The sequence below is a fragment of the Camelus dromedarius genome, chromosome X (assembly GCF_036321535.1).
Source record: "Camelus dromedarius isolate mCamDro1 chromosome X, mCamDro1.pat, whole genome shotgun sequence".
Lineage (NCBI taxonomy): Eukaryota > Metazoa > Chordata > Mammalia > Artiodactyla > Camelidae > Camelus > Camelus dromedarius.
This window is the reverse complement of record NC_087472.1, coordinates 86,820,605-86,835,275: the sequence shown is the minus strand read 5'-3', so window position 1 is coordinate 86,835,275 and position 14,671 is coordinate 86,820,605. Positions and strand designations below refer to the sequence as shown.

At 33.1% G+C, this 14,671-nt stretch overlaps 1 protein-coding gene across 1 annotated transcript in view; it reads left to right on the top strand.

The window, feature by feature from the left end:
• CFAP47 (cilia and flagella associated protein 47) overlaps positions 1–14,671 on the top strand; it is a 419,927-nt gene that overhangs the window by 93,126 nt on the left and 312,130 nt on the right. Inside the window, exon 25 of the mRNA XM_064483196.1 lies at positions 5,890–6,085. Within this exon, the coding sequence (XP_064339266.1) occupies positions 5,890–6,085 (196 nt within the window). The remainder of the gene's footprint in view (positions 1–5,889; positions 6,086–14,671) is intronic.

Below are 14,671 nucleotides of genomic sequence, written 5' to 3'. Positions count from 1 at the left end.
ATTTTTATCTTAATATTTATTTTGTCAAATCCTAGCATAGCCACTGTATCTCTCTTTTCGTTACTATTTGCATATATATCCTTTTCCCATCCTTAAACTTTCAACTGAATTGTGTTTTTGAATCTAAAGAGTGTCTCCTGTAAATGACATGGATTTAGATTACTTTTTGAAGTTTATTTCACATATCTCAGCCTTTTCATTGCTGTATTGAATTATTTTACATTTACCTGTTAATCACTAATGAAGTAGGTTAAGGAAAGATTTACATTTCCCTTTTTACTATTTGTTTTCGGTATGTCTTCTGTTTTAATACTTAACTTCCTTTGTTTCTTTCAGGATAAATTTTTTAGTTATTTCAAAGTGATTTCCCTGGAAAATACAATTAACATATTTTTTAAATGTAATTGTGATTAATACCAACTTCATTTAAATGGTATACAAAAATTTTGCTCCAATATAGCATCCCCCTCCTTTGTACTATTATTGTCATACAAATTACATCTTTGCACAATATCCTATCAACAGTTTTATGCTACTTTATACGTTTTTTAAAAAATCAAATAGTCAAAGAAAGTACTTACAAACAAAACTACTTCTATCGTTTATATTTGCTCATATATTTACCTTTACGTCTTTATTTCTGTGATTCAGTTTGCTGTCTAATGTCCTTTTATGTCAGTTTCAAGGACTCCTTTTAGTATTTCTTACAGTAAAGATCTGCTAGTGGTGAGGTCTCTCAGTTTTGTTAATCTGGAATGTCCTAATTTCTTCTTCATTTCTGAATAATACCTTTGTTGGATATGGAATTCTTGGTTCGCAGTCTTTTTCTTTCAGTACTTTAAATATGTCTTCACACTGCATTCTGGCCTTCATGGGTTTTGATGAGAAGTCAGCTATTCACGTTATTGCAAATCCCTTGTATATAATGAGTCACTTTTCTTTTTCCGCTTTCAAGATTCCCTTTTCTTTGCTTTTTGGCAGTTTGACAAATGTGTCTGAGGGAAGATATCTTTGAAAGTATCTTACATGGGGTTCATTGAAATTCTTACATATTTAAACTCATGTTTTTTGCCTCAAATTTTGTATGTTTTTGGCCATTATTTCTTCAAATAATCTTTCTGACCTGTCTCTTTCTTCTCTATCTCTGGGATTATCATTTTGCATATAGTGGTATACTTAATGGTTCCCCAGTTCCCTGAGACTGTTGAGTTTTCTTCTTTCTGTTTTCTTTCTGTTCTTCAGACTAGAAAAACTCAAGTGACATTTTTTTCTTCATATTGGCTGATTCTTTATTTAACCAGTTCACATCTATTCTTGAATCCCTGTTGAGTGAATTTTTCATTTCAATTTCTGTAGATTTTAATTCCACAATTTGTATATAACACATTTATGTATAAATGTATGTGTATATGTCCAGTGCTTGAACTTTTCTCAGGGACAGTTTCTGTTGACAGCCTTTTTATTCCTGTGTACGAATTGTTCACTGTTGTTTCTTTGTGTGTCTCAAAATTCTATTTTTAGAAATGAAACATTATAAGTAATATGGCAGCCATGGAAATGACAGCCTCACCTCCATTCAGTAGTCATTGTTGTTGCAATTTTTTGTTTGTTCTTATTATTGTCACTGTTTGTTTAGTGACATCTCAGAACTAATTCTGTAAGATCTATATTCTTCTTCCTGTGTGGCCACTGAAGTCTCTTAATTTAGTGCTTACCTAATGATTAAATAGTGATTTCCTTACTTTAAATCAATAAGTTGTCTATATTTGCTGAGGGATTCTGTACACATGTTGGGGCATGTCATTGATGGATGAAAGGACAAAGATGATATGGTATATACTTACAATGGAATATTATTCATCCTTAAAAAGAAGAAAATCCTACAGTATGTTACATGATTGAACCTTGAGAACATTGTGCTAAGTGAAATAGGCCAGTTACAGAAAGACAATTACTGCCTGATTCTACTTATATGATATATCTAAAATAGTCAAACTCATAGAAACAGAGTAGAAACAAAGTCATAGAAACAAAGGTGGTTTCCAGGGATTAAGGAAGGGGGAAATAGAGAGCTGCTAATAAATGGGTATAAAATTTAAGTCATGAAAGATGAATAAGTTCTACTGTATAACACTCTGTTTATATGTAAAAATATTATGCCCTTAAAAATCTGTTAATATGGTAGATCTCATATTAAGTTTTTTATCACAATAACATTTTTTTCAAATGTTGGAAACAGAGGTATTTCTCTGCATCTGTGTATTTCAAATAACTAAAAATTCCTCATCATTTTAAAAAAAATCAAAACCAAAACTGTTAGACCAAATCACTTTCCTTTTGGACAAGTTACAATAGTACCATTTTGCTTTTTGACTTAAAATCTGTTTTTCTATCCACTTCCTGCCCCAGACTGGATCCCTTTATCCTAAATCTGATCCATTTTCTAACTTCTTTACATGACCTCCCACTTATGTGCAAACCAGGATTCCAACAATCTTATTAAGTAACTTGTCACCCTCAGGTCACAGGGCTTTGGATAGACAGGGCAGCACAATAAGCATAATAAGTAGTTTGTAGGGGTGTCGGTATAGCTCAGTGGTAGAGCCCATGCTTAGCATGCATGGAGCCTTAGGTTCAATCCCCAGTACCTCCAATTAAAAAAAAAAAACATAAATAAACCTAATTACCCTTTACACCCGCCCCCCCAAAAAGTAGCTTGTTTACTTTTTCCCAGCCTCTTGAAGACAGTGGGTCTCTAACTGACTTAAGATTTCTTCTAATTATACCTGTAGCATCTGCCATTTTATTCTAGGTGGATTGGTGATTGATGATATTTTTGTTCTGCCATTTTCTCCACTTATAATGTGACTGTGGTGTAAGCCTCTTATTCCAAACCACGGTCAGGGCCTTTATTTCTCCTTCTATTTCCTTTGCCTTGTAGATGCAACCTTTGTCATCAGTATCACCTAGAGTAAGGCAGATATACTTTATCTCCATTTTGGCTCACTTTGTTATATTGGTTACCAAGTAGGGCTGCTTATATTCTCAGAGCTTTGAAGAGTTTTAGTGAGGCAGTTTTTAGTTTTCACTCTCCCTTTATTGCCCTTCCTTGGACTGCTACTGGGATAGAGGCGGGGGCTGTGAGAGTATGTGTTACCCACACTGAAGCAAATGTCCAAGTCATTCTGAGTCTGGACCACTGCTCTTGAATCTCATTTGTGTGGCTAGACTCACTTCCCTTGGAGAAGATTATTCTTAGTTCTCATGTAAATAGCCTCAGTGCTTCATAAGCCTGACTCTCAGGGCATACATATCCTAGAAAATTCTCAGCATGAGGATCCCTACTACCCAAAAACAGAATTTTTCCACTAATGAGCTTTGGGAAGTGAAAGTATTGACATCTAGCTTCTTTAAGCAGACTGGAGCAAAGGAACAACAGATAGTTGCTTGAAAAAATATCTATGAAGATTTTTTTTCCTCTTTTTGAGGAAGTCTGTACTAGTACTTGTCTCTAACTTAAAGCATCTGCTCAACTACCTTTATATTTTACATGCTATAACTAGGGAAGCATACCAAATGCCATTTTCAGACTATTTTTCTATTTCAGCAGGTATTAACAGTAACTTACCTGTTATTCTTCCTAATTATTCTTATGAAGCAGCATTAAGATTACAGCCTCTTATATATGCTGTTTGGGCTTATCCAGTTCTCGTGACTGGGGTTTTCCATCCCTCTGTCAGTTGTGGGCATTGGTCCTGACAGGTGATGTCTGTCTCCTTCTTTAGAGGATTGTCATTGTTTGGAGGAAGATGCCTCATGGAGAGATGCCTAGGAGGCTAAGTCTCATCACCACTGCTCCCTCAGTGGCCCAGCCCACTGTCCCTCTGGTCTCAGATAGTTGTTTGTGAATTCACATCCCAGAGCCCCCATGTGGGATCAGGTTGAATCTAGATTCTAAAACTACACCTTTTCATGCTTCTCCTCCTGCTTTATTCTGTCCTTCTTTTACCTATTCTTTCCTCTTGAGAGCATTCCCTCAGTAAATCACTCAGTAAATCAGAATCTCTGGGACACTACTATATATTATACATGTGACAATATAATAAAATACCCACGGCTAGCCATGTTAACAATAGAAAAGGCATGATAAGAACCTGTTAACGCTTTTAAGCTTTTTGGAGAGTTCACTGAGCTGTGTGTTTGCTCTCAGTAATATTGCATTAGCACAATGTTGCTTTAAATAGATGTCCAGGACATCTCTTAGCCTGGCCTTGTATATTCACTTCAGATTCATGTGTGTGAAACATTACTTAAGATACTGTCATTAGTGGATTTTTAAAAGGTTTCACCTTTATTACCTCTGTTTAGAACTCTGAAAATATGATCGAATCAAATATTCGTTGCATTCTGAAGTTGACTGTAAAAATACTTAGGTTTCATTATATATTTCTGTGTATTTTGATGTCTGTCTTCTTAGTTGCTACTGTGTCTCATCCTAAACTAGTCCAGCTAAAGCCACCATCGTATTTCTGTACAGAGCTTCTCCTTTCTGTCCCTATCTACATTTATTTCCAGATGAAATGGACTAGATTACTTTGAAGGAAATAAGACATATTTCCATTTGACTTTTCCTTCAGTGTGGGGCTGAGCCCAAGCAGTCGAAACTAGGGTATTCCTCCTTATGATCTCAGCCTCTCTTAAAAAAATTAAACATGCCTATAATACCTTTATATCACGTATCTTAGATGAGAGAGATGGCATACCTGAGCTTAAAAACATGTGTTATTAAATTGTTCGTAGCCTTACACAAGGAACTCTCTTCTCCATGGCCACAGAAACCTTGAACGCTTGTGAAACACAGAAATACTCTCAAAACTCAGTATTCACGGGTTGGGGTATAGCTCAGTGACAGAGTACATGCCTAGCATGCATGAATTGCTCAGTTCAATCCCCAGTACCTCCATTAAAAACAAACAAACAAACAAACCTAATTACCTTCCCCCCAAATAGTGGTGAGATAAGGATAAAGTTACTTTTAAAAAAAACCCTCAGTATTAAGTATGTTTTTGAATTCTGAGATACTATCTGGAATTCATACTCACCAGATCACATTTTTCTCCCTATGAGACTTATGTTCGGGGATTTAAGTCTTAAAAGGCATCATCTATGACTGAAACATTATGCTGTACACCGGAAATTGGCACAGCATTATGAACTGACTATACTTCAATTGAAAAATAAGCAACCCCTCTGGCCCCCCCATAAAAAGGCATTGGCAACTTGCTGTGATGACTCTTGTGATCTGAGATTAGTCTGCAGCCTCCTGTGCCCTTTTCTCCAACACAAAATTTCCTTTCATTTTGTGAGTTACCATGTGGGCACTTCCTGTCTTTTCCTACCAGGTGAAATTGGCCAGTTGACCCTGGCAGCCTTTTGTCAGAAAGCACCTTACTTTCCTCTCAGCATCTTCATTTCTTAGTAGTTCCCTGAGATCCTTATGGAAATGATCTGACCTCATCTTCATACTGCAGATACTGAAGGATGGAGAGCTCCTGTTTAGGCAGAGAAAACAATAAAAAAAGGAAGTCCTGTTGTACTGTTTCCCCAGGGTATATGTATTTTCCCATAATAATTAAAATCTACTTTAAGGAGACTTGCTCTCTTTCTAGACAAAGTGCACTTTAGAAGATTTTTATTTCAGTGACACCTCATTACATGTCTTAAGTTCCTTGGCAGGATAAATCGAGTTTCTGGGTAATCTCTTCTGCTCTATTGAGCTGTAACTTCGTGCAGTACATTTTCATATATAGTAAGGATTAAACTATGTAAATGCTTTTTGGTTTGTGTGAACTAATCCGAAGTACTTAACAAATGTTTTTCTTTCACTAGAACTTCCTAGAAAATACACAGCTGATATTCCTGTACGTTTAAATGATAATCCACTTTGCTATCGAATGTTGTGTCTGGTTGGAGAGGTGAAATTACCCAAGTTATTGTTTGACCCTCCTTTCATATTTTTTACTCCTGTTCCTTTGAATGTAACAACTGTGATGGATATCAACATTTTACCTCAGAGCTATTTCAGGTAAATACTTAATGTGAATTTACCACATTTTCTATAGGTGTTTTTTGTGTGTGTCTGTGTTAGTGTTACACGAGTCATGAACAATGCCTGTCTTCTTTCTATAGTTCGAGTGAACTACTAAAATATTTAACTGTACATTTAAATTAAAAATACCCCACAAGCCCACTTAATTATCTCACAGTTAGTTATTTAATTTTCTTATAAAAATCTTTGGTATGTCACTCTTAATGGTATAAGATGCAAGCTTAAAAATTCAGTGTATTAGTTTTCTTTCACTGTGTGACAAATTACTGCAGACTTACTACCTTAAAACACAGATTTGTTCTCAGTTTCTTTGGGTCAGGAGTCTGGTTAGTTTATGTCCACTGCTCAAGGTCTCAAGAGGCAGAAATCAAGGGCTATAGCAGCAGTCTCATCTAGGTCTCAGTCCTCTGAGCTCTCTGGTTGTTGGCAGAATTAATCCTTGTAGTTGTAGGACTAAGACATCATTTTCTTGCTGGCTGTTGGCTTAGACAACTCTAGGCACTTAGAGGCCACCCTCAAGTCCTAGCCATGTCATTCCCTATTCACAGCATGGATATTTAACTCAGTCCAGGGGGGTAGATGCAACTCAGTGGTAGAGCACGTGTTTTGCATGCATGAGGTCCTGAGTTCAATCCCCAGCACCTCCATTAAAAAGAAAAAAGAAAAACTATATTTAACTCATTCCAAGCCAGAAGCAGACCATTTCTCTGACCTCTCTGTCTCTAACCTCTAAACCTTCTTTTAAGATCTTACCTGATTAAATCTGATCCACCCATGTTTATCTCCCTTTTGCTTTATTCAAAATCCATTGACTAGGGATCATAGTTACATATGGAAGATCCCTTTACTGTTGCCATATAGCATAACTTAATCACCAAAGTGATGTCTCATCATATTTACAGTTCTGGCCACCCAAGGGATTGGAATTACAGTTTGTACACTGAAGAACAGGACCCTTGGTGCTCATCACACAATTCTGCCTATCTTATGCATGCACTATAGAGGAATGATATCTGTTTTCATTTTTTTTAAAGATTTACAAACAGCCCAAATCACAGTACTATATTGGCCCAGACACATTATGAACCCACACAGTACAAAACAAATAGAGCATATGTGTGTGCGTGTTTCTGTATATATATCTGTAGATAACTGCTGGGCTGCTGAGAAGTGTGGGCAGTCTCCAAAGGGCTCAGATCAAATCAAACCAAAACAGTACATACTTATAAACTGAAACCAGAGTAGAAGCAGTGAGCTGTATTAACATGCCAAATGCAGGCTGATTCTTAAACCTTGGGATGGCTTCAAAATAGGAAAACTTAATCTCAGATTCCTAGGATTAATCCAGGAACACTGGAAGAGGTTAAAGTGGTTCCATGTGAGTAAATTCTTCTACCTTTCAGTAGAAGCAAGCAACTCTTGTCTAAAACAATGGTTCTTAAACTTTGTTGTATATCAGTATCATCTGAAAGACTTTTTAAAACAGATTTTTTGGGTCCTATTCCCAGAATATACGATTCGGTATGCCTGGAATGGGATATAATAATTTGTACTTATAATTAGTTTCCAGGTGATACTGATCCTCTTGTTTACTTTGGGAACTTCTACTCTAAATGAAGCCATCCCAAGTTTTGACCCTTATTTCAGTTTCCATAGATTGCTATCAAGTAGACATGAGCACAGTGTCAAGTATTAGAAAACTCCTCAGGACGGAGGACACTGTAACTTAAAGTCAGCACAAATAGCCATCTTAAGATTTAGACTCATAAGTAATTCAGATAATGTAATTATCAATACAAATTATAAATAATTTGCTTAAAAAGATGGCATTATGAAAATTAGTCATTAACATGGAATTGTACAAAAGAGATTGGAAAATGAACCAGAACTTTTAAAATAAAGTATGTAGGGTAGAATTTTAAGAGCATCCACTAAACCTAAGATTGTACATGAGTACACAAACAGTGTAGAAATAAAACCTCAAGTTAACTTTATAAGAGAGAAAAAGAGAAGCATACTTTTAAAAGCAAGAGAAACCTTCAACAAAAATGGTGGCAGAAACTAAATAGTTGAGTAATGCAATAAAGTGTAAATAAATTACTCTGACCAGTTAAAAGAGAAATAATAGAGTAAATAATAAAGAAAATCCAGCTGCCTATTAAAAGAAGTATATATGAAACATAAGGACAAAGAAAGATCGAAATAAAACATGGTTTCTCAACTTTAGAACTGTTGAAATTTTGGAAAGGATAATTCTTTTTTTTGTTGGAGGCTATCCCCTACTTTGTAGGATGTTTACCAGCCTCCCTTGTCTCTATCCAGTGGCATCCTCCCTCTGGAGTTGTTACAGAAAGAAAATGTCTGCACATTGCTCAATGTCCCCTGGGGAGCAAAACCACTCACAGTTGAGGACCACCAAAATAAAATCATGGGAAAAGATATACCAGTATAACCAAAAGAGAGCTGGATAGCAATATTAATTTCATATATAATAAACTTAAGAGGTAAAACATTTTAATATAGAAATCATTATAAAAGATGCAGCTCACCTAGAAACTATCGGAAGTCTAAAATTGTATGCACAATTTAAATGATCTTAAAATATATGAACCCCAAATTGAAATAAGAGAAAATTAAAAACATACCCTATATTGTAGGATATTTCAGCATCTATCTTAATTACTGGTGAGTCCAGAAGACAAAAACATTTGTATAGATAAAGAAGATTTGAATAAGATAATTAAGAAGTCTCATTTACTTAATACTAATATTATTAAAATTAGTAAAAATAGTATTATAAAATACTGCACCTTGCAGTTAGAGAATACACATTTTTCTCACTTAAACTTAGGATATTTACAGGAACTGAAAGTGTATCATTCTGTGGTGCAAGTTTAACAGATTTTCATGAGTTGGCATCATATAGACTATATTCTCTGATAATAATTATAATTAAAAATCAAAATATTAACAGATATCCCATACATTCAGAAATGTTTAAAACACTTCTATAGAGAACAAAGATATATTGAATTTTGCAAATAAGTAATAATTAAAATACTATATATTAAAACATGTAAACAACAATACTCATTGAGAATCATAAGTGTATAACACAATCGAATGCTGTAAACAGTGTTTGAGTATTAGAGACAAAGACTAAACTTGAAACAGCTACTGTGACTTCTCTTGCTTTCTTTAGACAATTAGACCTGCATCTTTTGTTAAATAAACTGCATCTGTTATATGAAATAAACACCAAAATTCCAGTGGTTAAGCAAAAAATAAATAAGTAAACTTAAAGAATGCAGCAAAAATAGATGGAAATATATACTCTTTAATGCTGATATGGAAATATATACTCTTTAGATGGAAATATATACTCTTTAGATGGAAATATATACTCTTTAATGCTGATATTAAATTAAAATTGTTGAAAGTTTGAATTATTCAATTTAATAAATAAGACTAAGAATAGAAGATTAAACCCAAGAAATGTAGAAGGGAAGATTTAATGAGTAATTAAAGGAATAGAAAATGCATATATAGAAGATAGGCTCACTGAAACCAAAGGCTGGCTCTTTGAAAGACCGAATACAATGGACACTATTACAGTGAAGTTGAAAGGAAATAAAAAAGGCACAACTCAATAATATTAGGAATAATGGGGCCTAACCATATATCCACTGGAGAAAAATGAGATAATCGAAGTGCTATGAAGAAGTTTATTCTAACACATTTTAAAACTTAAATGCAATGGGACATTTGTAAATAAATAAATAAATAAATAAATAAATAAATAAATAAATAAATAAATAAATAAAATCTGTCTATCTATAATATATAATTTACTAAAACCACATTGGAAATAAAGTCTTTGAGTCAATACTTAAAATCTTATAAGTAAAACACCATCCTCTGATGTTTTTACAGGCAAGTTTTACTAAACTTCCAAAAAATTGATATATCAAACCTTGTATAAATTCTTCCAGAGAACAGAAAAAGAGAGAATGTGCCCTAATTTGTTTGGTGAAGTCAGAATTTTTTTATTATAAAATCTGATAATGACGGTCTAAGAAAGGTAAATTATAGGCCAATCTCTCTTATAAATGTAGATGCAATAATCATTAATGAATTGAATTTTATATTTACACACATTTATAATATAATCTATATCACATATGTAATGTAATATTAATAGATCATGATCAATCTGGGTGTATCCTAGGATTGCAAGGTTTGCCTAATGTCAGAAAATCTAAAATATCTTTTTATTTCATCTACTGCATTGACAAATAAAAATACTAGTTTACATTACATTAAAATAATGATTATGATCATTTCCATGAAGAAAAAAAGAATTTGATAAAATCATGTACTATAAAACTATTAAACAGGAATAAAAGAGATATTCTTTAAGTTGCTAAAGTTTCCTATCATAAACCTACAGGAGACATTATTACACATTATCAGAATTTAAATGAATTCCCTTTAAATAAAATAGAAAAGACAAGGATGCCTATTATCATTGCCTCCCCAACACATTTTCCCAAAGACCTAGTCCATTCAGGGAGTTAAGAAAAGTAAAATACTTTTTAAAAGTAAAATAAGAGTAGGAAAAGAAGCTTCAAAACCATCATTATCTATAGATTAGATGATTTCCATATAGGAAATTAAAAGAGTCTACAGGCAAATTTTGAAAGCTATGAAGATCATTTATCAACACAGATAAATGTTAAGTCCAATATTTAAAATTCAGTGTAACATTTCAGCATAAAACATTTTGAACATGCAACTGTAAAACTACTATTCATGAAGACATTAACAGTTAAAGATAATAGAAAGAACTGTATGGAACTCTACAGAGAAAATTACGAAACTTAAGTCAAAGAACTCATAAATAAATGAAGATTAATGCCATATTCATGAATGGAGATATTCAATATTATAAAAAGGACAGTTCCCCACAAATTAATTTAGATATTCCATGCAACTGCAATATAAATTCAAATAAAATTTTTCATAGAGATTGACAAGTAAAATTCTAAATTTTATATGGAAGAATTAAGGGTCAAGAATAGCCAAGCCACCACCAAAGAATAATAAGATGAGAAGGGCTTGCCTCCCCAAATATCAAGACTAAATCAGTGTCAGTGGTTCAGTGAGAGAGAAAATAAGCCAAGGTATAGAATAGAGAGACTTGAAAAAGGCCGACACATGGATGGATACTGAATGTATGACAAAGGTAGTATTGTAGATCTTTGGAGAAAAGAGATTACTATTCAGTAAATGGTGCTAGAACAATTGATTGTCTGTATGGAATATTTCATACTGGATTCCTGTCTTAATCACAGAAATTCATTACGCATAGATTAAAAGCTTAAATGTAAAATGTAAAATGTGAAAAAAATTTGAAAAAACAATTTTAATATCTGGGTAGAGAGAGATTTCTTAAACAAGACTTAAAATCATGCTAGCAACAAAATAAATAATAAAAATTAATCTGAAATACAGCAAATAATAGAAATGTTGACAAAAATTATCAATAGGTAAGAGCTTTGAATATCTCCAAAGTTGCTTCTAGCTACCTGGTAATGTCCCTCAGAGGTTCTTGAATCATAAATGGAAAATAAACATGTGAAAACATATAATTGACCTGTTTGTAAACTTGGAAATGTATATTAGAGACTATACAATGAGGTATCATTTTGCCTGTTCTAGGTAGGTAAACTTTAAAAAGTCAGACTACTAGTTACAGTGTCAGTGAGTAGGACTACACTGGATAATACTATATAAAGTTTAACATCTACATATTTCACAGCCCAGCCATTCCACTTCATAGTATGTACAAGAAAAACTCATCAGGGAAATGTAAATCAAAACCACAATGAGATTATCACCTCACACCTGTCAGAATGGCTGTTGTAAAAAGACAACAAATGATAAATGTTGACTAGGATGTGGAGAAAAGGGAACCCTTGTGCACTATCAGTAGGAATGTAATCGGTATAGCCACTATGAAAAGCAGTATGGAGTTTCTTCAGAAAACTAATAATAGAACTGCTGTATGATCCAGCAATTCCACTTTGGAGTATATATCCAAAGAAAAGAAAAACACTAATTTAAAAAGGTACATGCACCCCAACATTCATAGCAGCATTGTTTACAGTAGCCAAGATAAGGAAGCAACCCAAGTGTCTGTCAATATAATAGATAAAGATGATATGGTGTGTATATATACACACACACACACACACACACACACACACACACACACACACAATGGAATATTACCCAGTCATAAAAAGGAATAAAATAATGCCATTTGCAATAACAGGGATGGACCTGAAGGGTATTATGCTTAGTGAAAAGTCAGAGAAAGACAAACAGTATAATTTCACCTTATGTGGAATCTAAAAAAGAAAACAAACTAATGAATTTAACAAAAACAGAAATAGACTCATAGATAGGACAGACTAGTGGTTACCAGAGGGAAAGGGATGGGGAGAGGGTCAAGATAGGGGAAGAAGATTAAGAGGTACAAACTACTAGGTATAAAATAAATAAGATACAAGGGTGTAATGTACAGCACAGGAAATACAACCAATGTTTTATAATAACTTTGAATATTGAATCACTGTGTATGCTGTACCCTTGAAATCAATATAATATTGTAAGTCAACTGTACTTCAATTAAAACAGAAAGAAGAAAAGCTCTTGCACATGTGTACTGCAAGGTTTGTTTGAAATTATTTGTAATTGCATTACAAAGAATAGCAAAATCTGGAAACTACACAAATGTCCTGTGACAGATGAAGGAATATGTAATTTTCAATACATATGTACATGAATATTCTATAGCTGTGAAGTGGAGAGACTTCAGCATAAGACAACTTTATTAAGTATCTTATAAACAAAATACTGAGATTAAATAAAAGTCAAGGAAGACTACATATATTGATATCCTTTATGAAAAATTATGATAAGGAAAGCCAGACAAATTTGTATTTAGAAATATATGCCTGTCTACAGATAGAAAGAAATAGATGTGAAGAGTGGCTAGTTGACATGTTAAAGTTATGTAACTTTTGAGGATTTGTGTATCACCATGAATTACAAATTAGCATTATTTTCATAAACTACCAGATCTTGGACCCATCTCAGAGCTTCTCTGGTTCAGTACCGTATTTTATAGTTAGGCATTCTGCGATCCAGAGAAAACAAGTTCCAAGTGTGATGTAACAGTTGAAAATAAATGAAAATTATTCATGTTGAGAAGCATAGAATGGCCTTTAGTTTCCTGCCGTTTGGCCTCCAAAATATGAGTGCTTGCTTACTTCTGCCTCGAGGCCTGTTCTAAATGCTATTTTGTGAGAGAATGTAGTTTTTCCAACATTCACTCGACAACTCTGGGATTCAGTTTTTTTCAATACCCTATCTTGTAAGTAGACTCTAAACCCTGCTGCTTAAACAGGAAATAGAAATGACTTGAATTATGTTGTGCTAGAAAGTTTTTCTTTTGTCAAGAAACAGTCTCATATATGAATTCATCTTTTACTCTTTCAGCTTTTGAGTAATGTATAATGGTATCAATTTAAAAACTACCTCAAGTTAAAAGCTGTCTTATAAAACATGGTATAGTGAAATGAGTGTGTGAAAGGGACTAGAGAGATGATGTAACCTAGTCTTCTCATTATATATACAATAAAATCAACAGTGTTAATGACTTATCCAATGACCCTTAGTTAATTAGCAACAGAATTGGATTCAAACCTGAATTTATAAACTACTTTTTCATCTTTTATCCAGTGAACATTATGGATTTCACTAACTCAAGGTTTCTTTCTTTACTTAGATCTTTACTTGAGATCTTTCTTTACTTTTTCTCGTTAATTAGCTGAACAATCCTCATTTTAATTAGAATACTAGGGAAAATTTCCATCTGATAACACTCATTTGCTTTAGGAACCTACATATATAATAAAATAAAGTAATATGGTGAAATATTTATTGACAACTAAAAGTTATCAAGTATTAAGTAGAATTGAAAGTGAATACTACATACTGTGCTATTAAAAATCACCAACATTTTAGGTTGGCTAAATATAATATATAGTGAAATATGTGAACATCAAGTAGAATTTTTAATAGTAATGACTGAAAAAAATTAATGATGTATGTATACAAGTGCATAATAGTATACAAATTTTTAAAAAATGATATGTGTATGCATTTGTTAATATTGTTTAGTCTACATGCAATAAAGCTGTAGCTATTAAAGTAATTTTTAGTAAATTTTTGTCAGGACATATTTAAGGATAATACTGTTTTTATCATGGCTGTGATTGAAAACACATTATATTTAATCAGATGTTTTAACCCTGTTTTGAATTCTGAGAGGACAAAAAGAACTTCTGATCATCTTATGTGGTTCTTAGTTAAATTAACATATTACCAGTTTTACTTATGTTATGACCAGAAAATGAGAGCTGATACAAAAATATTTTTAGTAATTGGGCATATTATTGTAAATATTTTTTGTTTTAATTTTCCTAAAGATTC